At 58.2% G+C, this 27,822-nt stretch overlaps 1 protein-coding gene across 2 annotated transcripts in view; it reads left to right on the plus strand.

The window, feature by feature from the left end:
* Positions 1 to 352: 352 nt before the first annotated feature.
* COL2A1 (collagen type II alpha 1 chain) overlaps positions 353 to 27,822 on the plus strand; it is a 30,886-nt gene continuing 3,416 nt past the window's right edge. The window contains exons 1-48 of one of the 2 annotated variants that reach the window (XM_032876934.1): positions 353 to 596; positions 4,719 to 4,925; positions 6,333 to 6,349; positions 6,536 to 6,568; positions 6,681 to 6,713; positions 6,812 to 6,865; positions 7,035 to 7,136; positions 8,353 to 8,430; positions 9,052 to 9,096; positions 9,199 to 9,252; positions 9,666 to 9,719; positions 10,517 to 10,570; positions 10,975 to 11,028; positions 11,157 to 11,210; positions 11,517 to 11,561; positions 12,086 to 12,139; positions 15,157 to 15,201; positions 15,577 to 15,630; positions 17,049 to 17,147; positions 17,453 to 17,497; positions 17,590 to 17,688; positions 17,842 to 17,895; positions 18,271 to 18,378; positions 18,742 to 18,795; positions 18,877 to 18,975; positions 19,093 to 19,146; positions 19,563 to 19,661; positions 20,047 to 20,100; positions 20,485 to 20,538; positions 20,848 to 20,901; positions 21,099 to 21,152; positions 21,343 to 21,387; positions 21,539 to 21,637; positions 21,858 to 21,965; positions 22,238 to 22,291; positions 22,565 to 22,618; positions 22,978 to 23,031; positions 23,383 to 23,436; positions 23,753 to 23,860; positions 24,409 to 24,462; positions 24,902 to 24,955; positions 25,715 to 25,876; positions 26,049 to 26,156; positions 26,368 to 26,475; positions 26,789 to 26,842; positions 27,003 to 27,110; positions 27,326 to 27,379; positions 27,536 to 27,643. In XM_032876934.1, the coding sequence (XP_032732825.1) occupies positions 512 to 596; positions 4,719 to 4,925; positions 6,333 to 6,349; positions 6,536 to 6,568; positions 6,681 to 6,713; positions 6,812 to 6,865; positions 7,035 to 7,136; positions 8,353 to 8,430; positions 9,052 to 9,096; positions 9,199 to 9,252; positions 9,666 to 9,719; positions 10,517 to 10,570; positions 10,975 to 11,028; positions 11,157 to 11,210; positions 11,517 to 11,561; positions 12,086 to 12,139; positions 15,157 to 15,201; positions 15,577 to 15,630; positions 17,049 to 17,147; positions 17,453 to 17,497; positions 17,590 to 17,688; positions 17,842 to 17,895; positions 18,271 to 18,378; positions 18,742 to 18,795; positions 18,877 to 18,975; positions 19,093 to 19,146; positions 19,563 to 19,661; positions 20,047 to 20,100; positions 20,485 to 20,538; positions 20,848 to 20,901; positions 21,099 to 21,152; positions 21,343 to 21,387; positions 21,539 to 21,637; positions 21,858 to 21,965; positions 22,238 to 22,291; positions 22,565 to 22,618; positions 22,978 to 23,031; positions 23,383 to 23,436; positions 23,753 to 23,860; positions 24,409 to 24,462; positions 24,902 to 24,955; positions 25,715 to 25,876; positions 26,049 to 26,156; positions 26,368 to 26,475; positions 26,789 to 26,842; positions 27,003 to 27,110; positions 27,326 to 27,379; positions 27,536 to 27,643 (3,435 nt within the window). In that variant the 5' untranslated portion in view covers positions 353 to 511. The remainder of the gene's footprint in view (positions 597 to 4,718; positions 4,926 to 6,332; positions 6,350 to 6,535; positions 6,569 to 6,680; positions 6,714 to 6,811; positions 6,866 to 7,034; positions 7,137 to 8,352; positions 8,431 to 9,051; positions 9,097 to 9,198; positions 9,253 to 9,665; positions 9,720 to 10,516; positions 10,571 to 10,974; positions 11,029 to 11,156; positions 11,211 to 11,516; positions 11,562 to 12,085; positions 12,140 to 15,156; positions 15,202 to 15,576; positions 15,631 to 17,048; positions 17,148 to 17,452; positions 17,498 to 17,589; positions 17,689 to 17,841; positions 17,896 to 18,270; positions 18,379 to 18,741; positions 18,796 to 18,876; positions 18,976 to 19,092; positions 19,147 to 19,562; positions 19,662 to 20,046; positions 20,101 to 20,484; positions 20,539 to 20,847; positions 20,902 to 21,098; positions 21,153 to 21,342; positions 21,388 to 21,538; positions 21,638 to 21,857; positions 21,966 to 22,237; positions 22,292 to 22,564; positions 22,619 to 22,977; positions 23,032 to 23,382; positions 23,437 to 23,752; positions 23,861 to 24,408; positions 24,463 to 24,901; positions 24,956 to 25,714; positions 25,877 to 26,048; positions 26,157 to 26,367; positions 26,476 to 26,788; positions 26,843 to 27,002; positions 27,111 to 27,325; positions 27,380 to 27,535; positions 27,644 to 27,822) is intronic. The other variant, XM_032876935.1, reaches the window with a different exon arrangement.

The raw sequence follows: 27,822 nt of genomic DNA on the forward strand, positions 1-27,822 counted from the left end.
CCCGCCCCTCCAATCCGGGCAGAACTCCGAGGGGAGGGGCCGGAGGCCCCCCTTCCCGCCTGTGGTCGGAGGGGGCAGAGCCGCAGTCCTGGGTTGGGGGGAGGACAGCAGCCGTCTCTGCGCCCCGCCCGATCAGGCCACTCAGCACACTAGGGGTGGGGGGCGGGAAGCAGGGCTAGGGGACAGGGGGGCCCAGCCCAGGCAGGTGCGGGCTCTGGCTGGGCCCAGGCCGGCTCCGGGGGCGGGGTCTCAGGTTACAACCCCGCGGGGGGCCGGGGGCGGCCCGCGGTTTGGGCGAGTTCGCCAGCCTCGAGAGGGGCCGGACGCATATAACGGGCTCCGCAGAGGGGAGAAGACGCAGAGCGCTGCTGGGCTGCCGGGTCTCCTGCCTCCTCCTCCTGCTCCAAAGGCCTCCTGCATGAGGGCGCGGTAGAGACCCGGACCCACGCCGTGCTCCTGCCGCCTCGCTGCGCTCCGCTTGGGCCGGCTCCGCCAGGCCCCGCGGTGAGCCATGATCCGCTTCGGGGCTCCCCAGACGCTGGTGCTGCTGACGCTGCTCGTCGCCGCTGTCCTTCGATGTCAGGGCCAGGATGTCCGTAAGTCGCCCAATGTCCCTGCCTGCCACCCTTCTGTGTCGTCCCTTCGCACCCTTCCTCCCGCGCCCTCTCCCGCTCTGGAGCCGGCGGGTCCGGGTCAGAGTGGCTCCCGGGGTCACCGCGTGCCGAGACTTGGGTGCAAGACGCGCAGGAGCTCACCTAGCGGAGTTCTGCAAGTTCGGGCTCTGTCTGAGCGTCCTCTGGTGCGGGTCGCAGTTGGAGGCAATTGCAGGTCTCTCCGTTGCGCAGGAATTTGAAACGTGCAAAGTGTCGGGTGGAGATGTTTGAGCGCAGATTTAAGCGCGCTCTCTTCCACCGGCTTTGGTAATTAGGCAGGGGCACACGCGCACAACTCACCTTCCCGAAGCACTCGGAGTTCAGCAAAAACAGGTCTTGGCCCATCGATCTTAGGAGAAGTTGAAACGGGCACTAGGGAAGGAGTGAGAAAGCACCAAAGTGTTGACCTGGCAATCTTCTCCAGCGGTTGGTGCCTGGAGGGCTCAAAGGGGAGTTAGACAAAGGAGATGCTCTGAAACTGGTGGACTGAAATCCGAGGCCACAAAGAGGCTTCGGAGAGCCGCTCTGAGACTTAAGCGCCTCTCGCAGTTTCCTCCCCCTCCTGGCTGGCGCAGGAGCAAGGTGCAGCCCTCATTCTCATCTCGGCTTTCTCCCTGCCTCTAACGGGTGCAGAAACTTCCCGTAGGAGAGGCCATCTGAAAGGCGATAACATTCCAACCAGATTGTGCTTTTGAAACGCCCCCAGAAAATAGCGCCCCCTCCCCGCCGTCCTCCCCTCCAAACCCCGGAGGTTCTACAATGAGTTACTCTTCTAAGTTCCTGGAGCTCGTGGAGCCAAGGTGCGAGCTGTGGGTCTGTGTCTCTGTGTGTGTAGCAGGGGAGGGGGCACTGTTGTTGGATTGCTATAACAATTTCAACCGAATATAGTTAGAGATGGCGGTTTCACAATCTAGTTCAAAGGCGGTTCGGATCGCACCTTTCCATCTCCTTTGGTAAAGTCCACTGTCTGGGATTATATTCAGGACAAACGAAGCCTGGAAAGAGTATTAGGTAGAGAGGACTTTTTTTTTTTTTCTTTTTCTCCACGTGTTTGGGCACGTTTCCGATGGCTGGGATTCCAGCCCTGTCTTTGTATGTTACAGACTGTAAATCAATCGCAGAGGAAACTTTTTTGGGGGGCGGAGGATGAGGTGGGTGGGAATCAAAATCCCTCTGGCGACCAGGCTCTATTTGGTCTCTCCTGCCACCAGGTTGTCTCCAGAGACGGTCTGGAAGGCTCTGGGCCCAGGAGGACTTTCCGTTCGTTAGCTCGGCTGTGAGGCGGGAGCAGGAGTGGGGACTGCGGCACAGCCGCAGGGAGCTCGGGCAGGAGATTCTGGCCGTGCCGTCCGGTGTTGCGCTGAACTGGCCGCGCGCTCCCGGGCACTTGTTGGAATACGGTGTGTCTCTAAGTGATCCCAGCTCGGACTGACTATATTTTTGTCTTCAGTTCGCACGGACACCCACCTCTGCTTAGTGCACAGTGAAATTAGCTAAGTCACTCCAAAATAATTTGGGAGAATTTGGGAATTCTCCATCTGGTATTAGAGGCATTCAGGTCAGTGGCGGAGCGCTCTCCCGCCGCAGCTTTGCCGGGAGTAAGTGAATTGCAGTTTCCTGGGCCCAGATCTTCTAGTCGCAACCCCTTCTCCCCGGGGGGGAGTGCATCGGGGCAGTTGACTCTGCTCCCTGGAGCGTCCCAGCAGGGTCACCCCCTCCCCCGTGGGCGGTGGACCCAGATACGTGACGTGGAGAAAGGCACGATCGGCGTGGACGTCAGGGATGTCAGAACCCTTAAGCTGGGGCACACCCCTCCTCCCCAGCTGCCCATGAGTTTGAGACACTCATTGGAGGCGGCGTATTTGACCCACATCTGCATTTCACAGCCCTCGCCTCCGAAAGTGCCCCTCGGCTGAGGGGAGAGACCTCAATTCTCCTTTGTGAGGCTTGTTTGCGTTGGGAGATTGGCAGCGATGGCTTCCAGATGGGCTGAAATGCTGCCCGTATTTATTTAAACTGGTTCCTTGCGGAGACCTGTGAATCGGGCTCTGTGTGCGCTCGAGAAAAGCCCCATTCATGAGAGGCGAGGTCCGGTGGATTCCCCCGGACTCCCCGACCCCCTCTCCACAATGCCCCCCTGTGCCCGCCCGCCGCCACCTCCCGGGCTCCAGCCCTGCGCAAAGCGGCGGCGAAGCAAAAACAGTTCCCCGAAAGAGGTAACTTTTTAATTGGCCTGCTACAAAGGAGCGCTTTATGCGGCGCTGCGGTAACGAGGGGAAACGGATCGGGCGCGCCGGGACGCTATCGGGAGCCGTTTGGAACAGCAATTATGGTGGTGCTGGGCTCCTCCGTCCACACCTAGGGGATCCGGTTACGGGGCTGGCTCCTTTCTGGGGCAGTCATTTAATCCTACTTTTCACCCTCCCAGTGTCTGTGGGCGAGCCGCGTCCAGCGCTGCAGCCGCGAGAGTCACCCCGCGGCTCGCACCGCCCGCGCCGCTCGGCCCCGCCCCCCGCATCCCGGCGCCGCCCTTCCGCGGGAAATCCGAGCCGCGTGCGGGTGCACCCCCTCCTCCCAGCATTTTCTTTTTTCACCCGGAGCCCTCTTGAGTGAGGGCGGGCTTTTCCTTATACCGGACAGGAGACCTCTTATCCCCTTCCCCTGCCCCACCACCCGCTTTTTGCTGTTCCAGCTATTTTAGCGGTGGGCGTGTCACCGCACTGGGACCCCATGTACCCCCTGGGATCCCCGTACCCTCGCCGGGATTATTTTGCCTTAAAGCTGAGCGGGTTCCTACAGGTGGCAAAGAAAAAAAAAAAAGTTTAGATTTTCAGAGTTTACTTCAAGAGCAGCAGGCAGGCCCATTTCTTTCTCCGCCCACCTGGTTTGTGGCTCTTTCCTATTATTCATCCCCTGCAGCTGCCATTGCTTTGGGGATTTTGATGAGAAAAACAGCGCTGGGCGCTCCCTAGCACGTGGTGCGGGCTCTTCAGCCCTTGGCGCTCTCGGGAGAGCTCTTGTCAGCACAGGCTTCGTTTGCAGGGTGAATTCCAGACGGCCGGGCGCTGGTAGAGAGAGAGAGGACTGGTCCGTGCCGTTCTTGGTCTGCATTCTTGGATGAGACCAGGCCTGGACTGGGCTAATCTTAGCCCAGGCCAGGCGTTCAATGCCCCCTGAGCCCTCCCCACCCCCCACATTGATGTGTTGGCTTCTGATGAAGTTAGGGTCTCTTACACGAAGGGGAAGGGCTGGAGGTCAGCTGCGGAAGGGGGGTGAGGGGGGGCCGGGGGGCAGGGAAGTGTCTCTTGGCCCTTCCTGCCTCCCATTCTGTTAGCCTGCTGGGATCCCCAGTGTGTTGTCTGAATCGGCCTATCCTACCCCACCCACCCACCCACCAACTGGTCCTGATTCTAATAGGATTTAAATTATGGGACATTATCCTAATTCTAACAGCTCCTCCTTTCACCACCACTACCCCGGCCCCATATATCCACTTTTGGAGTCTGGCTGTTCCTAGATTCTAATTTTTGTAGGTAGAATTTTCTACATGCCTTCTGCATTTTAGCTATCAGTTGTATTTAACAAATCCCATAATTCCTAGAGGAAGGCAGAAAAAAGGCCTCTGTCGCTGTGCTGGGGGAGTGGGGTGTCTGTTTTCTCCTCTCCCCTGTCTTTGCAGTCACTGACTTCCCATTCAGGGTCTCAACCTCTGCTCCCACTCCAACTTGCCCCTGCCCCTTCACCTCTGCCCCAGGCTAGATGCCAGAAACAAATATGCTACAATAGCCCCGCCTCCCCCTTCCCTTCACTGCTGGGTGCCCTGGGTTTCAGTGGCAAATAGAGAGCATAATGCCAGGTGCACAATAAAGGGACCTTGAATACGTGGACGATTGCAGGATGGCTTAAGAAAAATCATTTTCAAGTGATCTATGTTCAGGAGCCCGCATTCTTCAGCATGTGAGTGATGTCAAGTTGACTGCAACCTCTTTCTCTTTTTCTCTTCTGGCTCCCCACCCCCTCCTTCCCTTGGCTCTGTCTGCTTCCCCTGCCCGGCCCTTGGTGCAGAGAAGGCTGGCAGCTGTGTGCAGGACGGGCAGAGGTATAATGATAAGGATGTGTGGAAGCCCGAGCCCTGCCGGATCTGTGTCTGTGACACTGGGACTGTCCTCTGCGACGACATAATCTGTGAAGACATGAAAGACTGCCTCAGCCCTGAGACCCCCTTCGGAGAGTGCTGCCCCATCTGCTCAACTGACCTCACCACTGCCGGTGGTCGTAATTTATTTATTTCCTGTTCCACATAAATAAATTACTTGCAGGTGCAGCAAATGCCATCCCATGGATGCCTGTCCTCTCTGCAGAGCGCAGGGACTGGTTATCCATGGGACCCCAGCAGCCGAGGCTGAAAGGAAAGGCCACTTCTTGCTTGCAGGTTGAAATGGAATGAGCCTGAGACACTTAGAGGGGTCCTTCCTCACCCAAAACCTCCCCAAAATACACTTCCAGCATAGGGAAGGGCGGATGGGATTCCACAGAAGTATCCACTCTAGAATCATCTCTACAAATCACTACAGCCACAATGGCGATCACGTGCTCTGTGGGCCAGACCGCAGATAAATTCCTCTATGACCCACAGCTCATCTTCTCTGTAGAAGACTGCTAAATATCTGGTCTTCAGTGGGGAGAGACCTCTGCCGGCTAGTGGGGAGACAGAGGGCAGGCTCCCTCTTTGAAATATGGAACCTCGGTGGCAGTTTGCTTTTGCGTTTACCTCTCTTGGAGTTAACTGCCAATTAAGAAACAGGTTAATAAGAGAAGGCGGAGCTGGCTCCTGGGGGTGGGGCTGGGCCTGCACTCTGGTGGGTTTATTTACTCCCAGCCCAAACCGGTGCTGGGGTGGTGCATGCGTGTCCGTGACCCCTCTACAGCACTTGGACACAGGCCCCATCTCCCGGGGGGGGGCACATGCCTAGGCCCCTTGGGTGGCCCTCGCTGTCCCCCTCCTACTCAAACGGAGAAGAAAGTGGAAAGGGAAGCAAGGAGTTGCCCTTCCTTAACACTTCGCCAACACTGGTGACCTGATTTTATGGTCCAGATTTCTGGATCATTTCTGAGGCCCATGTGAGGGAAGTGTTGATTGCCTCACTACTTTGCTGCCACAGAAGGGGAAGGGGTCTCTGATTTGGGAAGGCCCTCACTGCAATGCCCTCTCTAACTCCCATGCCCTGCTGTGTTCATGTGCTTGCTTCGAGGAGACCCAGCTTGAACGTAAGACCCTTCTGACCACCTAACTCCACTTCTGGGAGGGCTCGGGCTGCGGGAAGGGCTTCCTACCCTGTGGGGAGAGAAGACACTTGGACCTTCTTCGAGCTTCTGGTGCTTCCTTTCTTGGTGCTAATTAGACCTTGAGTGTCTCATTTTCTCTTCCTATGCCCTGCTCCATTCTTTTGCATGCTGACTGCTTTTTCAGTAACAAAGTCTGGGTCAGCTCCCTTCCTCAAGGGACCTCAGCAACCCCAGGACTCCAATGACCCTAACATCCCAGTGGAGGGACAGGAAGCTGCCTCCTTCTGGGGTTGTGTCCTTGTCTTTGTTTAATCCATTAAGGAGGGTTTGAGTGATAAGAACTTGTACTTCACCATCTCACTATTTTTCATTCTTCTCTTTTTCCATCTGCAGGGCAACCAGGACCAAAGGTAAGGGCTTTTTCTTCTCCTTCTCCTCTTGCTTTGCTAAGTTGTATTGTGCGCACCCAGCCTGGGGTATTTGTGGGTAGCAGCAGAAAGCTGTCTTAGGGGGCATCTCAATGCTTGGCCCAGGGTTTTGTACTTGGGGATTGGTGGGCTTGCATGGCTCCCTCCTCAGACTGTGTCCTGTTTCAGGGACAGAAAGGAGAACCCGGAGACATCAAGGATGTAAGTACAGATTCCTCTCATCCCGGTTACATCTCCTACTCTAACTGGGTCACCTCCTTGGGCTCCCTCTAATATGCCATCCCGTGGCTCTCTCTCTCTCTCTCTCTCACAGATTGTAGGACCCAAAGGACCTCCTGGGCCTCAGGTAAGAACGGGAGAAATCTCTTCCTCCATCCCTTCCTCAAGTAACTGATCTGCAGGTTCCCCGTCTTGCCATCATCTCAACATTTTCTTCCCATTTAGGGACCTGCAGGTGAACAAGGACCCAGAGGTGATCGTGGTGACAAAGGTGAAAAAGTGAGTTGAGAGATGTTCCCTGACCCCGCTCCATGGACTCCCCAGGTCCTCTGAGCCTCTCCCACCCCGCCCCCTGTGTGCATGACCACCTCCTCAGGGGCAGCCTGTGGCCAGGCGGTCCTTGCATAAGCCCTGCTTCACATGGGTGCCCTTTTCTTTTTTTGCCAAGGGTGCCCCTGGACCTCGTGGCAGAGATGGAGAGCCTGGGACCCCTGGAAATCCTGGCCCCCCGGGTCCCCCTGGCCCCCCAGGTCCCCCTGGCCTTGGTGGAGTAAGTATCCTCTGCAGGCTGTCCCTCCAGAAATGGGACCTCCAAATTGCCACTCACACTTGGCTGGCTGGCTCCCAGGGCTGTGAGCAGTGTGTACATAGCCTGTCCTTGGGCTTCTCCCTGGGCCTATAATTTAGTGGAATCACATATTAGACCTGACACTGTGGCGCTAAGGAAGTACTTTCTGCACTCGCTGGGGTTTCTGCAGGGCAAGTCTTCAGTTACCAGGTTCCCAGGCGTCTGTCCTGTGTGGTCGATTCCTGGGCGCGGGAGTGGGGGCGGAGGGAGAGGATGACTGGGCTCTGGTAGTTCCCTGGAAGAAGAGTGGCCACTGTCGTTGGAAGACATTTACTCCTGGTCCTTGCTGGGTACATTCCAAGCCACCAATTCGTTCTCATGAAAGAGCCCCACTGAGCGAAGGTGTGCGGTGAAAGACATTTTTGGAATTAAACATCGACGGATTATATTATTGTCCAGTTTTGGCACATTTGCTGTTTTGATGTTTGCTAGGTTTTAAATTTTTAAACTTTGGTGGCTTGCAGATGCCTATGCCTTCCCTTGCCTGAAATATTTTAAGGCTGTTGATTTTAGTCTTTTGCTGGGCATTAAATGCCTGGGAATTTTTAAAAAACCCAAACTTTAAGAGGAATATTTTAATTGTATTTCTCAATGTAGGTCAGGCAATGTATTTACTGTAGAATTTAAAAAATAATTCCATACCATGAAACGCAGGTAACTGAGACGCTTCCAAATAGCTCTGTATCTCCCAGGGAAAGGATTATGCCACTGGCATCTCCTAACGCATTTCCAGAATGATTTTTCAGGCATCATTGGCAATTCTGTCCAATGCAATTAGTCTGCAATAATTAGAGTTTATCTAAAATAGAGTTTTGGCTTGGGGTGCCTGGGTGGCTCAGTGGGTTAAGGCCTCTGCCTTCGGCTTAGGTCATGATCCCAGGGTCCTGGGATTGAGCCCCGCATCGGGCTCTCTGCTCAGCGGGGAGCCTGCTTCCTCCTCTCTCTCTGCCTGCCTCTCTGCCTACTTGTGATCTCTATCTGTCAAATAAATAAATAAAATCTTTAAAATAAATAAAATAAAATAGAGGTTTTTTTGTTTTGTTTTGTTTTTCCCCCTATCCTGGTTTATAGCTTACCTAGCCGAGAAGGAACAACCCGGGGCCTCTCAGGCTTCTAATGTCATTGAGTTTATTTGCAGAACTTTGCTGCCCAGATGGCTGGAGGATTCGACGAGAAGGCTGGTGGCGCACAGATGGGAGTGATGCAAGGGCCAATGGTAAGAAAAGACAAGGGGGTTTTGCAGCCAAAATGGCAGGAGGTGGTCCTTAGCAGAGCCAGAGAATCTGACAACTTTACGTTACAGATAATTGCTTAGAGCAGCTCTTCTCCCTCACTTATGTAACCTCCGTCGGGTCAGCCCAAAGCATTTGGTTTTTAATGGTGATGGGTGCCAGTTCCAATGATGCGCCGGAGTGACCAAGAAGAATGAGGATGGAGAGATGCATGGAGGTTGAGGCTGGAAGGCCAGTCGCTGTTGCTCTTGGAATGAGAACTGAAGAATGCAGACAGCAGCCACTGTCCTCCAGCACCCACAGACTTCCAGCAGGAAATCTCAGCCCTGCAGCTCCGACTTGGCACGAGCTAAATGAAACTCAGACTTTAGTAAACATGGCTGCAGGCCAGGAGAAAGCAAGGCCAGCTTCTCTATCCAAATGGTGCCTATAAATAAATAGATTGTTGCGCAGGGAGTGGGGAATGAGAGGGAGCAGCCACTGCAGGCCCCCTGCCCACAGAGTAACTTTTTGTCCTTTGTCTGGGCTGCTGGCTGTGGGGTGGGGACACACTGGTGGCCGCTGGCGCATCACTTCCAGTAACCCTCTTCCTCCTCTCACTGCAGGGCCCCATGGGACCTCGGGGACCTCCAGGCCCTGCTGGTGCTCCTGTAAGTACTGAGTCTTTCTGCTCTGTGGTAGTGCAGACACTTTTTCAAGCTCTCATGTGTCAGTTTGTGGGCTTAACTTGGCGTCCTCGTGTTACTTTTTAGGGACCTCAAGGATTTCAAGGCAACCCTGGTGAACCTGGGGAACCCGGAGTCTCCGTGAGTACCCACCCAGACCCTGTCCTCCCCCTGGGGGGGGGCCTCCAGAAATGTACCATGCAGACCCCAAGACTGCCCTGAGTTTTCCTAGGGGAGGACCCCGAAATGCCACTTCTTAGCTCCACAGGGATCTCTCCCAGAGAAGCCCAGGTGGCAAGGACCGCCAGGAACTCTGTCACAATAGTCCCCTTTCTGGGTGACCCCTGGCCTGTGCTGCCTGATGCCTTCCAGTATGATCAGCTCTGCCCTCTTGCTTTCTCTCAGCACTGAGTAGGCTTCCCAAATCCCTGCCTCCATCTTTCTTCCTTATGGGAGAACTTAGATTCCAAAGGCTGCAGTTCCCAAATTTTGTCTACTAATTAGGCATTGTTCCCCCTCCAACTATCTCATAAACTCTCTCACTTCGTTTGTAGGGTCCCATGGGTCCCCGTGGTCCTCCTGGCCCCCCTGGAAAACCTGGTGATGATGTGAGTACCCCCAAGTGGTCCGATGAGTGGCTGCCTCCTTTGGAAGAGCATGGAGAGGGGGGTGTCTATGGGGGCAGGGGTGTGTAAGCGCCCTCAGCCTGGCCCAGGGTGGAAGTGTCCTTAGGGGCAGGGCTGGTCCATCAGAGCCTCAGACCCTGTCTACTGTCTACATTCCCCCTTGCAGCTTAGCTTACGAGTGCCTGGGGACTGCTTTGGACCCACTGGGAAGGGAAATAATTAAAACATCATTAGCTCCAGGAAGGGAAATTGAGAAATGGGAGAAAGGAGAGGGAAAAGATGTCATGAAGGGAAAACAGAAAGAAGACACTCAACAGCCCAACATTATCTTAATTGTAAATGAGCTAGGAAAAGCACAGCCTGAGTCAGGATGTCTGCAAAGGATGCAGACAAAGTGAAGAGACAAGAGTTGGCTCTCGAGCTATTCTTATGAATCCCATTAGATGGTAAAAGTCTCTCGGGGTAAGGCAGCTCTAGCCAGGTAAGGCAGTGCTAGCCGGGTCTGCAGGGCTTAGGAGGGGAGAAAGGAAAGTCCCCTGGGGAAGCTGCAGGCTGGTCCAGATGCAGATGCTTGCCCACACAGTGAGCAGCTCTCCAAAAGAATACATCGTGACCCAGAAAGGCGTTTGAAGCCTGGACTCCCGGGGAGGTGGGGGAGATGAGTAAGCAGGTGGACAAAAGGCATGGAAGCCGGGTGGGGAGGAAAGATGAGATCCGGAGCGCGCCAACCATGCTGACTTGTCTTGTGGGGAAGCTGAAGTACATCTCTCTCCCTTTAGGGCGAAGCTGGAAAGCCTGGAAAATCTGGTGAAAGAGGTCCCCCTGGCCCTCAGGTAAAGTGTCCCCCTTTCCCAGCTGCAAACCTTGTTCCGAGTCTCCCTCCTCTGTAGCTAAGGCAGTGGCCTCCCACCCAGCGCGTCCAGTTCAGCTAGCTCCCTTCTAACACGGAATTCCAACAGCCCCTACTTATATCACCCCTCCGTGCAGACGTGTAGGATCCCCACACAGGGCCACAGGGTGGGGGGATGTCGGGCAGGTCTGGTTTAAACCCGTTTTGCCTAAGCTGGGGTGAGGTGTGGTATGGGGGCTCTGCGACCTACTGCAAGGCCTGCCTGAGTGCTGGGCTTCTGGCTGCCCTGCTGGCCTGAGGGAGCTGGCTCCAAAGGTTCTGGAGCAGAGCAGGGCAGCTTGGACTCTGCCCTCTGCTCTGTCTTGAACATCTCTCTTTGGACCTCAGGGTGCTCGTGGCTTCCCGGGAACCCCAGGCCTTCCTGGTGTCAAGGGTCACAGAGTAAGTATTGTGGACGAGGGTGCTGGAAGGGAGGTATTGCCCAGGGGAGAGAAAAGTATTCAGGGTGCATGAATCTTCTTTAAAGGGTTTCCCAGAAATGTGATGGAATGTTTTCTCTTGTCCTCTAGGGCTACCCAGGTCTAGATGGTGCTAAGGGAGAAGCCGGGGCTCCAGGTGTGAAGGTAAGGACAGAGGAGCACATGGGGGTGGGGACAGAGGGAGACCATGAGCCTCCTTTCTCTCCAGTCAGGGAGATGTTATTGAGCCAGTGGGTTAGCATAGAACAGCTTTGCCTGGGGACAGCCAGGCCCTCATCCTGCTGGAAGAAGGGCAGGCCGGGAGCGCTCGGGGAATTGTCCATTGCAAAACTGAGGTTTGGGGGTCTTGGTGCTAACTGAGTTGACCAGAGCTTTTGGCTTCCTCCTCGGGAGTTTTCTGGGGGCTGCCAGTGGGGACCCCCTCACTGACCCTATGCATCTTTTTCCCAGGGAGAGAGTGGTTCACCAGGAGAGAATGGCTCTCCAGGCCCAATGGTGAGTATGACCATCGCCCCTCAGGACGGCCTCCAGACCCCCTCCCACCAGCTTCTAAAAGCCAGCTGATGGTTCTTCTGTGTAAACTGTTCCCTTTGTGCAAAGAAGATACTCAGCTTTGTAGATCTGATCTCACTGTGATCAGATCAAAAAGGGACATTTATTGAATAGACGATTTGTTCAAGGTTCACCAACATTTCCTTGCCATAGCCATGTGCTAAGATGGGCTTCAGTTTTAAAAAATTGCTTTTCTTCTCCACATTTTGGGGAGTTCATCTGTGGCTTGAAGCAAGATGTGTCAGTGACAAGGCTCCCAGTGGTGCCAGCAGGAGTGTCGTTGGTTCTGTCTGGGCAGAAATGCCTTGGATGAGATGGGGGGGTCCTAGGCAAGCTGGGAAGGCATCATCAGGGGCCACCGCACCTCCCTCCCCACCACAGCCCTTGCTGCCCTCTGTGGTGTCTGCGGAGAGCAGGTGGAGTGTCGGTGAGCCAGCTCATGCTTATACTGTTCTGGTGTGTTCCAGGGTCCCCGAGGCCTGCCTGGTGAGCGAGGACGGACTGGCCCCGCTGGTGCTGCAGTGAGTAATGACAAGGCCAAAGCCACCACGTGGTCCCCACTTTGGAGTTTACAGGGCACTTTCCTCTAGGGCTGTCCTTGACCCTCCCAACAGCCCCATGAGGTGTAGAGAGTGTGGCCATCCCGCCGGGATGGATTCTGAGTGTGCCTGGCACGAGTTCCCAGGCCTCGGTCTGTACAGCTGAAGGACAAAGGACAGGGCTGGGCTGTGGAAGGGTTGGTTGGTGGGGGCAGGACTCCCCCTGAGCAGTCGGGATTTTTCGGGTCATCCCCTTCTCAACCCCCACATGCTCCCTGTCCGTCCGGTTTGAAGTTATGGATAGACTTCAACTGGCTACGGTGCTGAGCTATTTTTTGTTCTTTCCAGTTGTTGAGATGATGCTCTAGAAAAGTGTTGACCATCCCGTGTCAACTCAAAGGGCTGCGACGCTGTGGCCCCGGTGGCTCAGGCGCTTCCTGGGGTCAATACCTCATGTGCTCCGTCTCAGCTAATCTTCCCTCAAATCCTGTGTGGTAGATTCTACCATTCTCCCCCATTTTATTTATTTATTTTTTAGATTTTTATATCTTTATTTGAGAGAGCGAACAGGGGCTTGGGGAGGGGGAGGGGCAGAGAGAGAGGGAGGGGCAGCCTCCCTGCTGAGCGGGGACTCCCAACCCCACTGCAGGCAGGGCCTGGATCCCAGGACCCTGAGACCATGACCTGAGCTGAAAGCAGACGCTTAACTGACTGAGCCACCCAGGCGCCCCTAGTCTCCCCATTTGAGAGAAGAAGAAACTGAGACCCAGAAAGGTTAAATCGCTTCAGGCCGTGCTTGGCAGCCTCAGACTCTGGTGGCTTCTTGTTGATGTGGAAGGGGAAGGGCATCTGCAGGAGATTTTCGGCCTGAGGAGAAAGGAGCTGTGGGAGTTTAGTTCTGCTCCCTCAGCAGCAGAGAGCCCTTCTGGGTGCTTGGTCAGGCGAGGAATGTGATGAAAGCCGTGTTCAAGAAACACCGTGCTTTCTGTTGGGCTCATACCCCAGCCACCCAAGCTCCGAGGCCCTGCCTCACAGGCCCTTGCCAGGATGGCCCAAGTAAACCAGCTTTACTCCCTCGGCTGCTTTCCATGTAATGCATGTGTTTGGCAGAAATGTCCCTCAAAAGCAAATCAGGGAAATAATAGGCAGCCTGGACCCCCGTCTGTCAGCCTGCCCAGGTGCCTTATCCAGGAGTCACTTTGCGTGAGCGGATCAGAGAGTGCTGGGGCTGCCAAGAAACACTGCGATTTCTGCAGGTTATGGGGACCTGGCTCATGGCTCTTTGGCCAGGTCTGCCGCCACCGTGGTTGCACCCCATGAGGGCCAAGGATAAGCTGCATGTCCGTCCTTCCTCCTCCTTGCTCCGCCTTGCTGCCTCCCGGCCCCACAGTAGTCTGTCTGGCAGGCCGGGCACAGGATTTGGCATAAAAAGGTGACAACGTCACATAGTTCCAAGTGCAGGCCTGGTGTCAAGGCTGGGCCTGGGCCTGGGACTGGGCTAGGTTGGCCTCTGCCGGCTGTGGTCACGTGCCCCCCTTGGGCCAGACGGTGCCCTCTCCCAGCCGTGCTATAGGCAGAGCCATGGAGGCTGGCCCCGCGCAGGCCTCCTGGAGCAGTGCTCAGCTTTCCCTTGCTCATGCTGGGCCCCAGGACTCTCCTCTGGCCAACCCCTGGAGGGGAGGGTGCTCTAGAGTTTCCCGAAGCAGCCAGCCTGGCCCAGAAGGGGCTCTGGCCAATGCTGAGGCTTCATGGGCCCTCTGACATTTTTTTCTGTCCAGTCTCCTCTTGTTTTCCTATTTAATGCCAATTTGGAGATTCTCTGTCAGGAGAAATGGACCATAGCCAGGAAGAAGATTTGAGCCTTTTCTAAAACAGGAGCTCCCCCTAAAGCATCCTTTTTCTTTAGCACGATGGCAGAGGCAGGGGCAGGCAGGTGGGCCTTGCCTTGGGAAAGGTAGCCCTCTGGCCTGCTCTGGTCCCCTGCCAAGGACCAGGGCCCAGACATAGCTCTGTCCTGCCTAATGGTTCCTGGAGTTTGGGTAAAGGTTCCTGAGGTCCTGAGGGGCTTTGAGAGATAAACTGGGTAGTGCTCACCCTAAACCTATGGAAAAGAAACCCTCAAAACTGGTCCTATGGGTACCTGGGTGGTTCGGCTAAGCATCTGACTCTTGATTTTGGCTCAGGTCATGATCTCATGGGTCATGAGATTGAGCCCCATGTCAAGCTCATCGCTGAGCGGTGAGTCTGCTTGAAGACCCCCCCCCCACTAGCATGTGGGATCTCTCTCAAATAAATTATTTATTTATTTATTTACCAAAAGACACAAAAAACTTGTCCACAAGAGAAAGAACTGGCAGCCTTGTCTTAACAGTGTCATGGACTCTCAGGCATGAACTCTGATGTGGTCCTCAGGCTGGGCCAAGTGCCCTGCCCCCTCACAGGGCTGTTTCCCGCCAGAGCCAGACGTCCTGCGGGCATCTGTGTTTCCTTAGGAACAGGTGGTCTGGTGGAGGTGGCAAGGGGGTGGAGCCCAGAGGTATCCTGGTGTTAACCAAGGGGAGGCCTTAACCAAGCCTTAACTAAGGAGGTTAACCAAGACCCCCGAAAGTGTCTCCTGCTACAAGCAGGTGGGAAGAATTGAGTTAGGTTTGCTGCTTGGCTCTTTCATTTTTCTTTGGCTCAATTCACTGAGTCTTTAAATGATGACTTGGCCTTGACATTGGGGATATTTGGGCTCTAAATGAAAGTTTCAGAAATTATGGACTAGTGAGGAAATCACCCAGGCTTTGCCTACTGCTGCTCAATAGCCCATGTTCTTGCAGCCACGACAGAGGGGTTCCTAGCTGTTCCCAGACTTGGGCCCGGCCAGCCTCCCCCTCCTCCCTGGGGGCCCCAGGCCCCAGCGCTGCCCGACGTTTCTGGTGGGGTGGGCTGTGGATGAGGAAGGCTCGGCCCTATGGGGCTTCTCACCGTGCCTGCTTCCTTCTCCCCGCTCACAGGGTGCCCGAGGCAACGACGGCCAACCAGGCCCCGCAGGCCCACCGGTAAGTGCCTTTCAGCCAGGTCGGAGCGGGCGGGTGGGCCTTCTAAGATGGATGAGCAGGAGCGCTTTCTCCCTATTACCCTCATGTGCGGATAAAAGCTTTGAAGCCATGGTTCATTTGTCTTAGCCGCGCTTTTGGCATTGTTTTGAGGAGGGCTAGATCAGGAGGTCAGAGAATCATCTGTGTCTCCCTGTGTGTATAGTTAGATGCTTTGCCTTGGGAAGCCAGGCTCAGGGACACTGGCCATGGGGATACTTTTCATCCAGGGACTTTGAGCCACAAGGGGTGCAGAGCAAAGGAATGTGGCTCACTTTGGGAACTGGAGAAATACTACCCAGAAATGGCATTCACCTTCCCCCTCCTTCCTTCCTCCAGGGTCCTGTGGGTCCTGCTGGTGGTCCTGGCTTCCCTGGTGCTCCCGGGGCCAAGGTATGTGCCCTACCCGCTTTCCCATGTTCTTGTGTACCGCCCCCTGGACAGTCCCCCCTTCCCTTCTCAGGGGTGTCTCCCACCCCACCCACTGCTGCTCTCCTGGAGGCAAGGAAGGACCTTGCATCTCCCAGCCCCCACCTGGAAGGGATAGTAAGCAGGCAGGATACAGAGCTGGATGGACAGGTCCAGCCCAAGACTGGGGAAGACAGGAAACGATGGCGAGACGCTGGAGATCTGGGAGGGACAGAAGACCAGGACCCGAAGGGAAGAAAGCAGAGCTCAGAAAACCCTACACCCCAGAGGGAGCTGGAGGATGGGGCCGGGGGGCGGGGGTGCAGGAGAGGGCTCCTGCTTAGGCTGGGGGGCTCGGCCAGCCCAGCAGGGCTAGCAGAGTGCTTCCGAGGATTGATGGGGGCGGTGAGAGGCCGGCGGGTTCAGGGAAAGGCCCCTATGGTCCTAGCGGGACCCTGGCGCACACGGTGTGTGCGCATTCCCTGGGAATTCTCTCTGGAGATGAATAAGGAGCCTCCCCGCGGTCACTGGCATCAGGTTGCCTTTCCCCTCCCTGGGTTTCCATGGCAGCCAGACAGTGTCTGAGGCCCTGGAGTTGGGTGAAGGAGACCCATTGTGAAGAGGGACAGCGGAAGGTGAGGGGGCCTGACCTTTAGAAATAATAATTACAAAAGTGAAGCAAGAGCGTCCTGAGGAGAAACCTGGGGCGGGTGTGCCCTGCCTCCAGGTCAGCAGCCCTCCGCAAGGCCCCCTGCAGGCCACACAGCCTGGAAGCCGGCCACTCGTGCCTTTTAGGAAAGAAATGGAGAGTGGAAGTCGAGGCCATTTTGGGGGGCTGCCTCGGACTGGGGGAGCAGGGTGCTTGGCCCAGCTGGCTCTTGCTCAGGCTGCCTGGCTTGCTGCAAGCTGGCCCAGCCACAGCCTGATCCGAGTGGAGGGCTTCCCTGAGCCGAGCTGTCCAAGGGCTTCCATTTCCTCCGGACAAGCATGGGGGCGTGGAGGGGGGGTGGTGGAAGAAAAGTCTGCCCACCACGGTTGCCCATCCATGAGCCCACGGCACTGCCCGGGTGGGCAGGACCCTGGCAGGGCCTTGCTGAAGGGTGCTGACTGGGCTGCACGGTGCCCGCTGGGCAGCACGGACTCATGCATCTGCCGTGGGGGGTCATGGTGTGGAGGGGACACAGAGAGCGCAGGAGGCAGAGGGGGCGAGGTCGTCAGGTTGGCGAGCTCTCTCCGGGCAGGGGCCCCTGTGGGAACAGGTAGGAACATGTGGGAACACGCCTGCACACGCGCACAGTGGGCACATGCATGGGACTTGGCTTGCCGGTGCGTGTCTGTGGCTGGCCCATGAGAGGTCTGTGCCCCCCGCCCTCTCCTCATTCCTGCCCTCTGTCTCTGCCCAGGGTGAAGCTGGCCCCACAGGTGCTCGCGGTCCCGAAGGTGCTCAAGGTCCTCGAGGTGAACCTGGTACTCCTGGGTCCCCCGGGCCAGCTGGTGCCTCTGTAAGTGCAGCTTTCCTCTGGCCTGAAGTACCTGGGGTCTGTGGCCCGGAGACCTTGACTCTGTTTACCTCTGAGAGAACTGGGGCCCCCATTAGAGCCCCACCCACCAAACCTTCATTTTGGCCCAGCACTTGCATCCTGAACTCCAGGGACACGTCTCCCTTCACCCTGTCCTCCCCTTGAGACACACAGCAGGACCCTGTCTGCACTGGACAGTCTTTGGATCTGCAGCCTGGGAGGGCAGGGAGGTGGCCGGGGCATACTCTCTGTTGCTTACTTTGTAACGACACTGCCTCCTTTCTCAGGGTAACCCCGGAACGGATGGAATTCCTGGAGCCAAAGGATCTGCTGTGAGTGTGGCCCTGGGACTTGTCTCCTTCAGGTAGGGTCAGTGCCGCCTTGCCCCTCTCCTGACGCCCCTCTCTTCTACTCACGCCAACAGGGTGCTCCTGGCATTGCTGGTGCCCCTGGCTTCCCTGGGCCCCGTGGGCCACCTGGTCCTCAAGGTGCGACTGGTCCTCTGGGCCCGAAAGGTCAGACGGTAAGGCCCAGCATGAACCTCAAGTCCCACCAATACCCCTGGAGTCAAACCCCGCCATCCCTCCTTCCTGCGTTCACGCCGGCATCCTTGGGAGGTGGGGGTGGGTCCGTGGAGGGAACCCCTTGCGATAACCTGCCTCTCTCTTTCCCCAAGGGCGAGCCTGGTATTGCTGGCTTCAAGGGTGAACAAGGCCCCAAGGGAGAACCTGTGAGTATCTGCCCACCAGTCTCGGACCCACAGCCAGCCCCCAGCCCTGCTCCTCTGTAGCCCCATCCCCTAATCTGGGACCTCTCAGGTTGTGTCGGGAGGAGGGGAGGTACAGGTTGAGAAGCTGATGCAGCTTAAGCTCTCTTCTTTGGTTTGACCAATTGGAACAGTTTCAACTTTCCACCCTCACTCTCCCATTGAGCCACTTCTGCTCTCCCTGAGCCGATCCTTTACGGCCCCCCCTCCCCCCCCCCCCCGCCTTGGAACAATAGCCAAGGCCGCTCCCCCCACCTCCCACCCCCGCCACTGGTCAGGCCAGTGACCACCCGGCAACCCATGAAGACTCACCCCGTTTCTCTTTTGTGTGATTCTCAGGGACCTGCTGGCCCCCAAGGAGCCCCTGGTCCTGCTGGTGAAGAAGGCAAACGAGGAGCCCGTGGAGAGCCTGGTGGTGCTGGGCCCGTCGGTCCCCCTGGAGAGAGAGTAAGTGGGCTGGGAGTCCCCACTTTCCGTGGGCTGTGTCCTGGATGGGGAAGTTGTCTTTGTGGCTCTGTGTTCTGGCCAAGTCCTGTGGCCTGAGTATCAGATTCCCTCTTCTCTGCTCACTGCCGTGGAGACAGGGAACCTGCTTATTTGCGCCACCCGCCCCCCCACCAGGATGGCATGAAGCAGTTTGAGCTGCTCCCCAGGACAGGCCTGAGAAGTTAATCTCTCAGAATCTTGCCCACCGTAGAAATGGTGGTTTGTGGGTTAGTGGGATTGCTCTCCTGAAGCCAGGTGAGGCGCTCGGTGCGATTGGATCAGGGGCCATTCTAACTCACTACCTGTCCTCCCACTTCCTTCTAGGGTGCTCCTGGTAACCGTGGTTTCCCAGGTCAGGATGGTCTGGCAGGTCCAAAGGTGAGTGGGGGACAAGGGGCTGGGGTTCCTGCAGTGCTGGTGAGACGGCCTCTTGCTGACTCCCTGACTCCCTTTGTGTAGGGAGCCCCTGGAGAGCGAGGGCCCAGTGGCCTTGCTGGTCCCAAAGGAGCCAATGGTGACCCTGGCCGTCCTGGAGAGCCCGGCCTTCCTGGAGCCCGGGTGAGTAGCCGAGCTGCTTTTGCTCTGGATTTCCAGCTCTGAGCCAAGTCCCCGTGCCGGCATTGGGAGGGCCTGGGATCTTCCCTGACACCCATCCTCTCTCTCTCCTGAACAAAGGGTCTCACTGGTCGCCCTGGTGATGCTGGCCCTCAAGGCAAAGTTGGTCCTTCTGTAAGTCTCCCATCTGGGACTGTTGGGAGGAGTTGGAGGGGGGATATCTGTGGGGAGGCAGGTAGTATGAGAGACAGGATTTTGGGTGGGGGCAGCTTGTGAATTATGAGAATGGGGGAGAGGCGCTGATGGCAGGCATCAGGCCAGGTGTGGAGCTCTGAAAAGGCTACCTTCTTGTGCATTTGGGCCTTTCCTTGGAGGAAGACAAAGCCTGGTGTGCACTTTTAGGGGCGCTGCTCCTCACTGAAGCCTGCCTTGTTGCTGGCAGTGTCTGCGCGTGTGGTGTGGGCTGCTGGCCAAAACCGTGGTCAGCGCCGCGAGCCCCATGCTGCCAACATGGTGGGCACTTGGTAGATGCTGGAGGGACAGAGGTGGTCAGAGTGTCCACGTTCTGACCATGCTGTCCTCTCTTTCAGGGAGCCCCTGGTGAAGATGGTCGCCCTGGTCCTCCAGGTCCTCAGGGCGCTCGTGGGCAGCCTGGTGTCATGGGTTTCCCTGGCCCCAAAGGTGCCAACGTAAGTCACAGCCTGCCCTTCCGTTTCCTTCCGCACGGTGTGACCTCCCTCCTCGCCCCCTGGAGAAAGGAGCGGCTCCTGAATAGTTACCCATGGACAGTTATGAGTGGGAGTCCCGGTGCCCTGGGCAGCCTGGGCCTCTGTCCTGCAGGAGTGCATGTGATCTGGGGAACCTGGGGCTCCTGAGAGCTTCAGAGCCCCTCAGCTGTGACATAGGTCCACAGGGCAGTGCTGTCACACTCCCAAGAGGAAGAGGGGGGTGGACCCTTGGCTTGAGCCTCTGCTGTCCTGTAGGATATGGCCCCAAGCCCCAGGCTCCCCAGCCCGCTCTACCCTCCTCTCCCACCACAACCCTCCCTCCATGGTCCTGCCCTTTCTCCTCCAGGGTGAGCCTGGCAAGGCTGGTGAGAAGGGACTGCCCGGCGCTCCTGGTCTGAGAGTAAGTAGCCTCCCTCCCTGTCCCCGTGCTGGTGCCAGCTGGATGTGCGCAGAGGGAGCTGCAGCCCCTGGCCTGCTCCCGGGGTCTTCATCAGCAGGGGGATTCCTGTGGCAGCGCCCCTACAGCTCTGGGCCCTTTGGGAATCCACACAAAGAGACTTCTGGCTGCTCTTGGTCAGAAGCCCAGGGACAGGAGGAAGACACCCACACTGAGAAAGTCTGGGAAATGGAGGGGCCCAGGGAAAGAAAAGGGTAGAAATGGAATTTGGGTTGGGGGATCATGGAGGTCTGGAGTCTCTTGGCCACCAAGCGTACCTGCTCAGCACTGGGGTCTGCAGAACTGAAGGACGTGGGTCATGCCATTACCCCTTTCTCTTCTCTCTAGGGTCTTCCTGGCAAAGATGGCGAGACAGGTGCTGCAGGACCCCCCGGACCCGCCGTAAGTCCCTGCCTCGCCTCTGTGGGCGGCCTAGTGGGCATGGGGGTGGTGGCACGGAGGCCAGGGAACTCAGGCCCACCTGGTGTGATGAGGATCTGGACTCCCCCGAGACACCAGACCCGCCCTCAGCCGAGGCAGTGTGCATCCCACCGCCGTTTCAGGGGTGCAGGTCATCAGTGGGAGAAGAATGAGGGTTGCACACATGCACAGCTTCCGCGGGCAGCCCTCCTACTGCCCCTGCAGTCCCCTCTGGCCAAGGCTGCCCAATTCTGCAGTCCTGGCTCAGGCCACCTTTGTTTCCCTCTGTAGGGACCTGCCGGTGAACGAGGCGAGCAGGGTGCTCCTGGGCCATCTGGGTTCCAGGTAGGTGGCTGGACTGGGCCCTCTCTTCTGTTCTTCCTGTGTCCGGGACTCCGTGGGCAGCAGCAGGCATCCCTCCTCAGGGGGACGGGGGGATGAGGATTTCCTACCATCCTGGCTTCTGTCCGGTGCTGGGGCTCCCTGGAGGGCTGGGGCAGTAAACTCACTCCTTTGCTAATGCACGTCACTTTGCCTTCTAGGGACTTCCTGGCCCTCCTGGTCCCCCAGGTGAAGGTGGAAAACCAGGGGACCAGGTGAGTACGGGGCTCTTTGAACCTGCAAACCACTTAGATGCCCAGGAGGCAAGGGCAGGAGGATTCCAGGGGCCCCGTGAAGCCTCCACAGAGGACAGTCCGAGCTCAGCCTCTGGTGCGAGGGCTGCTCTACCCTGGATGGGGGACAGAAAATCTTTTGCTCTCTCTCACATCCTCCTTTGGTCCCCAGGGTGTTCCCGGTGAAGCTGGAGCCCCCGGCCTCGTGGGTCCCAGGGTGAGTGTTGCCATTTCTGGTAGTCCCCTCTGGCCTGTCCTCTCCCTGTGCTATTCTGTCTGCACCCGTAGTGCTCGGCCTGCCACCCCCGCTTTTCCCTGGGCCTCGGCCCCCTCTCTTATGTGATTGCTCCATGGTGTCTCTACCACAGGGCGAAAGAGGTTTCCCAGGCGAACGAGGCTCTCCCGGGGCCCAGGGCCTCCAGGGCCCCCGTGGCCTCCCCGGCACTCCTGGCACAGACGGTCCCAAAGTAAGTGAGGCTGTTGGGGTTGTGTGGGCCAGCCCGGGAGGTCCTGCTGCGGGAGAAGGAAGAATGGGAAGTACTCAGGAGAAAAGAATATAGGAGGAGGGCAGATGGAAGACAAGACAGAGAGGGGGTTGGCAGAGGAGGAAGAGAAGGAAAGGAGGCTTGGGTGCTGGGATCCTGCTCAGGTGCTGCCCAACACAGACTCCCTCCCCCCACCCCATAGGGTGCATCTGGCCCGGCTGGCCCCCCTGGGGCTCAGGGCCCTCCAGGTCTGCAAGGGATGCCTGGTGAGAGGGGAGCAGCTGGCATCGCTGGGCCCAAGGGAGACAGGGTGAGTACCAGGGTGACCGTGTGTGTCTCCCCCAAAACCACGCTTCCCTGCCCCACACTCACCCCTCCCCCTCTCCCCATAGCACCTGGGTGGGGAGGTCCCTAGTTAAACATCTTGAGGATCTTGGAAACCCCTCTGGGCTTCTGTTTGCCTCTTAGTGACGCCCTCCCCATGCCCCTGTCTCCCTCCTCTCACCCTGAACCCACAGCAAATCCTGTTGGGCTGGGGGCTGGAGTACCCCCCTGAGGTGGCCCTTCTTCTCTATCCCACAGGGTGACGTTGGTGAGAAAGGCCCCGAGGGAGCCCCCGGGAAGGACGGTGGACGAGTAAGTGAATGCTGGTTGTGGGCGCCCTGGGGACCCCACGGGTCTCCAGCCCTGCACTCCAGGGACAAGAGGGTAGCATGTGCGTGCAGCCCCTACTCCTCTCAGTCGTGCAGACTGGGCAGCTCTGGGGACTCTCCCAACAAAACTGGGAGTTCTAGGGGCGTGGGAAGGTGCACCAAGGCCCAGCAGGTGTGAGGTCCTAGACTCCCTGCTGGGCTCCACATCCCTGGTCAACTCTTCTGTCTCCCTCACATTTGTCTCCTTTCTCCCCAGGGCCTGACTGGTCCCATTGGCCCCCCTGGCCCCGCTGGTGCCAATGGTGAGAAGGTGAGTTCCTCTCTCTGGCTCGCCTCCTCGTCACACCTCTCCACCTCCTGCCAAAGACGGCTGTCTCTCCTCCTCACTCACAGCTGGCCCCCTCCTGCCTAGTGGGGGCTACAAGCAGCGAGGGGTGGGAGTCTTAAGAGCAGAATCTCTGGCTCTGTGCCCTGTTCCTCAGAGGCACTGTGGGGAGTGGGGCTGGAGGCAGGCCTGCATCCAGCAGAGGCCCCAGGAAGGTGGGCTGGAAGCAACAAGGAGAAAACAGACCATCCCTCGTGAGGCCACTTGGATGCACTTTGCTTTTGAAGGCGCCCCCTAGGCCCCCATCCCTTATGTATGGCTCTTGTCCCCCCTCCCCGCCTTAGGGAGAAGTTGGCCCTCCCGGTCCTGCAGGAACCGCTGGTGCTCGCGGTGCCCCGGTGAGTATCTGCCCTGGAAGCCCGTCCTGTCCCCAGGGCAGGGAGCAGAGAAGCGGCTCTGCCTTGCAGCATGGCCCTTTGGGTCTCAGGGTGGGAGGAGAGATGTGAAAGACCTCTCCATGGTGTGGTCAGCGTGGAGGGCCTCAGGTTGCCAGATCCTCTGACCAAGAGAGGCTTTCTGACTTGCGTCCCTTGTCTTTAGGACAGGGCTTCCAGGAGGCTACACTGGGGGGTCCTCTCTTGGGGGTGGCTGTGCAAAGGCTGGGTGGGGCCGGAGGGCTCTGGCTTACAGGAGGGGACAGAAGCAGGCGGGCATGGGGCCTTACCACTAATGGGCCCCTTCTCTCACAGGGTGAACGTGGAGAGACTGGACCCCCCGGGCCCGCTGGATTCGCAGGTCCTCCTGTGAGTGTCTACCCTCCTTCCAAGCCCTCCGCTCAGGCCACCTTGAAACCTGAAGGCACCTTCCTGTGGGGGCGGGAGGAGCAGAATTTAAAGGAGAGGGAAGTGGCCTCTTCCCTCTCTCCTTGCACCTCTACACTGACCTCATAATCCCACCTTAGAGCAGCCTTCAGGCCAGGGCGGACACATCTTCACTCATTCACCCGCTCACCAACCCTCCTACCCACCCACCCACTCACCCAGCGCCTCTGGCCCTTTCAGAAGAACCTCTAGTATCTGGCTTGCCTCTCATTCCCCCACTTCCTCCTCCTTGGGACAGGGTGCTGATGGCCAGCCAGGGGCCAAGGGCGAGCAAGGAGAGGCCGGCCAGAAAGGTGATGCTGGTGCCCCGGGTCCTCAGGGCCCCTCTGGAGCTCCTGGGCCTCAGGTGAGTAGCAGTGAGCTCCCCCAGGAAGTGTTCCCACGGGGCAGGGGTGTCCAGGTACGGGGGAGGGGTGCACACAGGCAGAGAATAGCCAGGAGGCCTAGGTGTAGCTCCCCACCCCCCCCGAGTCTCAGCCTCTCGGCCTGGTAGACGCTGCCCCAGCCACAGAAGGGAGAGATTGTGGGAAGAATCTCTGCTCAGGGATAAAGGTTTAAAAGTAGCTAAATTGACTTTCATTGTCTGGGGGACAGGCTGAGGACAGAGAGCTTGGGACACAGCAGCCAGGCTATGGGGAGGGATGGCACAGGCATTGGCCCAGCTCTGCAGGTGCCAGATGGGCCCTTCCTCCCTGAGGTCTTCTAGTATGTGAGTCTGTCTTGGCAGGGGTAGCAGGCCCCTCCGTGATGGCTTCTCCAGCCCAAAAGGCTACACCTTTGAAAACCTAGCTCTCAGGTGTCCATTGTTGGGGGCATCAGGCCATATGCCCAGAAGCTCATAGCCCTCCTCTGGGCGACCGGGCCTCACTGTGTTCCTCCCTCCTTCCTTCCCAGGGTCCTACTGGTGTGACTGGTCCTAAAGGAGCCCGAGGTGCTCAAGGTCCCCCGGTGAGTCCTGTCCCCCTTCCCACCAGGTGGGGTGGAGGGGACTGTGGGGACAGCAGCTTCTCCCATGCCTCCACTCTGGCCCATCTCAGGAAGAAGGCCTAGGCGGAGGTGGCCACGCTGCTGTTCTGGGACTGACCCACCTTCTCCTTTCTCCGTGTTGCTTTTGCCCCCAGCCTGAGCCCATCCCACAGCTGGGGGAGAGGGCCCCTCACCGCTGGTGTGCGGTGGTCCTCGGAGGTCTCTGGTCCTAGGCAGCCCCCTGTAGGAGCTGGAGGTAGGAAGCTGCAGCTTCCTGACCCAGGGCCAGACCCCACGGGCCCTTTCCCTCTCACTGGCTCTCCTTGCCCCTTGGCACAACAGCCTCTGAGACTCACCGCCATCTGAGTCTTGGGCCTCCAGAGGGCCTGCAGGATTCACGGCCTCTCTTCCCCTCACACAGGGAGCCACCGGATTCCCCGGAGCTGCTGGCCGCGTCGGACCCCCAGGCTCCAATGTAAGTGACGCTCCTGGCTGGTTCCTGCCTTCCTCCTGGCATAAGAGACTCAGAGGGGGCTTGAAGAGGCCAGTACAGCCCTGCAGCAGGGACCCAAAGAGCCTAGGCTGGCTCCCCTCACTTCGTACCTGTTCCCACTCCAGGGACAAGTAGTTAGTTAACTGATCGTGGGGACCTGTTCTCCTCATAACGGGCTGGGAGCAGGGGCTGTGACCCTCTTGCTAGCCGAGGACAACCCTCCCTGCTGACTGGGGCTGGACCCTCAGACTTCTGGCTCGGGGGGGGCAGGACAGGCAGGCACAGTCGCCTTGACACATTTCTAGAGCAGGCTCTGTGCTCCCAGCCTCTACAAACTCTGCGTCTTGCCCCTCCAGAGCTTGCCAGGGAGGTGAGGCGGGGACGTCCCCCAGCTCACCACCACCCTTCGCAGGGGGAGTGCATACCTAGGCTTAGGAGGGGCCAGGCTTAGGAGGGGCCAGGCTCCAGCTGTTCCGGGAGGAGCAGTGTGATTGAGGCCGAGAGGCAGCAGGCAGAAGGAAGTCCAAGTAGAGCAGAAAAGGCAACTGCAAGGGCTGAAGAAGCCTGGGCTGGCTGCTCACAGCACCCATGGGGGAGAGAGGATGGAAGAGATGCACTGGGTGGGGGTCAGGCTGTCCTTCATGAGGAGGGAGCCTCGGGGAGAGATGGCCACCCCTGGGCTTTGGCAGCCTGGATGGAGCAGGGTGCGAGGAGTTCTCCTTTCTTGCATGGCTCTTCTAGGGAAACCCTGGGCCCCCTGGTCCCCCTGGTCCTTCTGGAAAAGATGGTCCCAAAGGTGCTCGAGGAGACAGTGGCCCCCCTGGCCGTGCCGGTGACCCTGGTCTCCAAGGTCCTGCTGGACCCCCTGGCGAGAAGGGAGAGCCCGGAGATGACGGTCCCTCTGTAAGTCCCTCACAGGCCAGGGCCGGGGAGTCTCTGGAGCTCACAGAGCCCAGAGTGGAAGGGGCTGCTGGGGAGGGGCCGCTGCTGGGGTGGGAAGAGGACCGGTGCCTGTGGATGGCTGGGTCACTCGAGGTCGCAGCTCACGTTCTCACTCCCATCTCCTCTCTCTTAGGGTCCTGATGGTCCTCCAGGTCCCCAAGGTCTGGCTGGTCAGAGGGGTATCGTTGGTCTACCTGGGCAGCGTGGTGAGAGAGGATTCCCGGGCTTGCCTGGGCCATCGGTGAGTGAGGGATGCTCCTTCCTCTGGGGAGTGGGGCCCGGTCCGGCTCCGCACACTGCGCTGCAGAAACACCACCACCCTCTGAGGCTCCCGCTCACTCTGCACCCTCCAAGCTCTCCCTCTGTCAGCCCATTCTTTGGGAAGGCTCAGCAGGTCCTGCACCGGGATTCTTTCGAGTACATACTCATTGTCCCTGTCGCTGTCCCTCCAGGGTGAGCCTGGCAAGCAGGGAGCTCCTGGTGCATCTGGTGACCGAGGTCCCCCTGGCCCCGTGGGTCCTCCTGGCTTGACCGGCCCTGCCGGTGAACCTGGACGAGAGGTGAGCCTTGGGATGCATGGTGGGTGGCTGTTCACAGGGAGAGGGGCCAGCCCAGTCTTGGTGCCCTGGAGGAGGGCACAGCAGGACGCGCTGATAGGCCCAAGTGCATGGCTGTGATGGGAAGGTTGTGATGGGGGAGAGAGGGCGCAGGGACTCAGAACTGGTGCCTGGGGAAGAAGGCAGAAGGAAGCTTGGGGAGCTTCCGAAGCTGCAGCTGGATGGAAGGGCACAAGCCTGGGGCTCCCTTAGGGTGGGCAAGCAGATGGGGGCAGGGCAGGGGCAGCTCTAATGGCATCTTGTCTCCCTTGCCCAGGGAAGCCCTGGTGCTGACGGCGCCCCTGGCAGAGATGGCGCGGCTGGAGTCAAGGTGAGTGTCTGGGTGTCTCTGTACAGTGGGACGGGGAGGTCTAACAGCTCTGCCTGGGGTGGCAGGGTAGGGTTAGAGTCTTCTCTTGGTTTGGAAGGACATTTTCTCCATGTCTGTTCTGGAATATTCTTCTCTAAGCCTGAGACCTCTCTCCTGACAGGGTGATCGTGGTGAGGCCGGTGCAGTGGGTGCCCCTGGAGCTCCCGGGCCCCCTGGCTCTCCTGGCCCCGCCGGCCCAACTGGAAAGCAGGGAGACCGAGGAGAAGCTGTAAGTATCCCTACTTCAGTAAAAGCTGGAAGTGGAGGGGGGTGGCCAAGTGAGCTGGAAGCTCACCCCCATGTGCCTGATCCCTAGGCCCTGGGTCCGGGAGGTCTCTGGGCCACGGGAGCTGCAGCCTCAGTGCCCAGCCATTGGAAGATGCCAGGGAGGGCCCTCCCTGTTCCACCCTTGCTCTGACGCTGTTTCCACACTCTCCCTCACAGGGTGCACAAGGCCCCATGGGTCCCGCAGGACCAGCTGGAGCCCGAGGAATCCCAGTGAGTATCTGCGTGTCCTCTCTTGGGTTCCTGACGAGGCCAGGTTTGGAGGGCAGTGGGGACCCTGGGGATCCCAGGACTCCTTGGCTCAGGTGAGGCCAGCAGCATGCTCCTGCCTGGCTGACCTGACCCAACCTGTGTCTGTCTTGTTCCCAGGGTCCTCAAGGTCCCCGAGGTGACAAAGGAGAAGCTGGAGAGGCTGGCGAGAGGGGACTGAAGGGACACCGTGGCTTCACCGGTCTGCAGGGTCTGCCTGGCCCCCCTGTGAGTGTTGTTGCCTATGCATGGCTCCCCAGTGCCTCCCACAGATCAGAGCCCACTTGAGGGTCCCAGGCTGCTCAGTCAACTTGGAATCGCCCCAGGAAATTTCCAGGACTTGCTCCTCCCTCCAACCCCAAGAAAGTAGAAAGGGAATGGGAGTAGAACATGTCCTATGTATGTTC

The sequence above is a fragment of the Lontra canadensis genome, unplaced genomic scaffold, assembly GCF_010015895.1.
Source record: "Lontra canadensis isolate GAN:19392208 unplaced genomic scaffold, GSC_riverotter_1.0 scaffold59, whole genome shotgun sequence".
In the NCBI taxonomy this organism is placed as follows: domain Eukaryota; kingdom Metazoa; phylum Chordata; class Mammalia; order Carnivora; family Mustelidae; genus Lontra; species Lontra canadensis.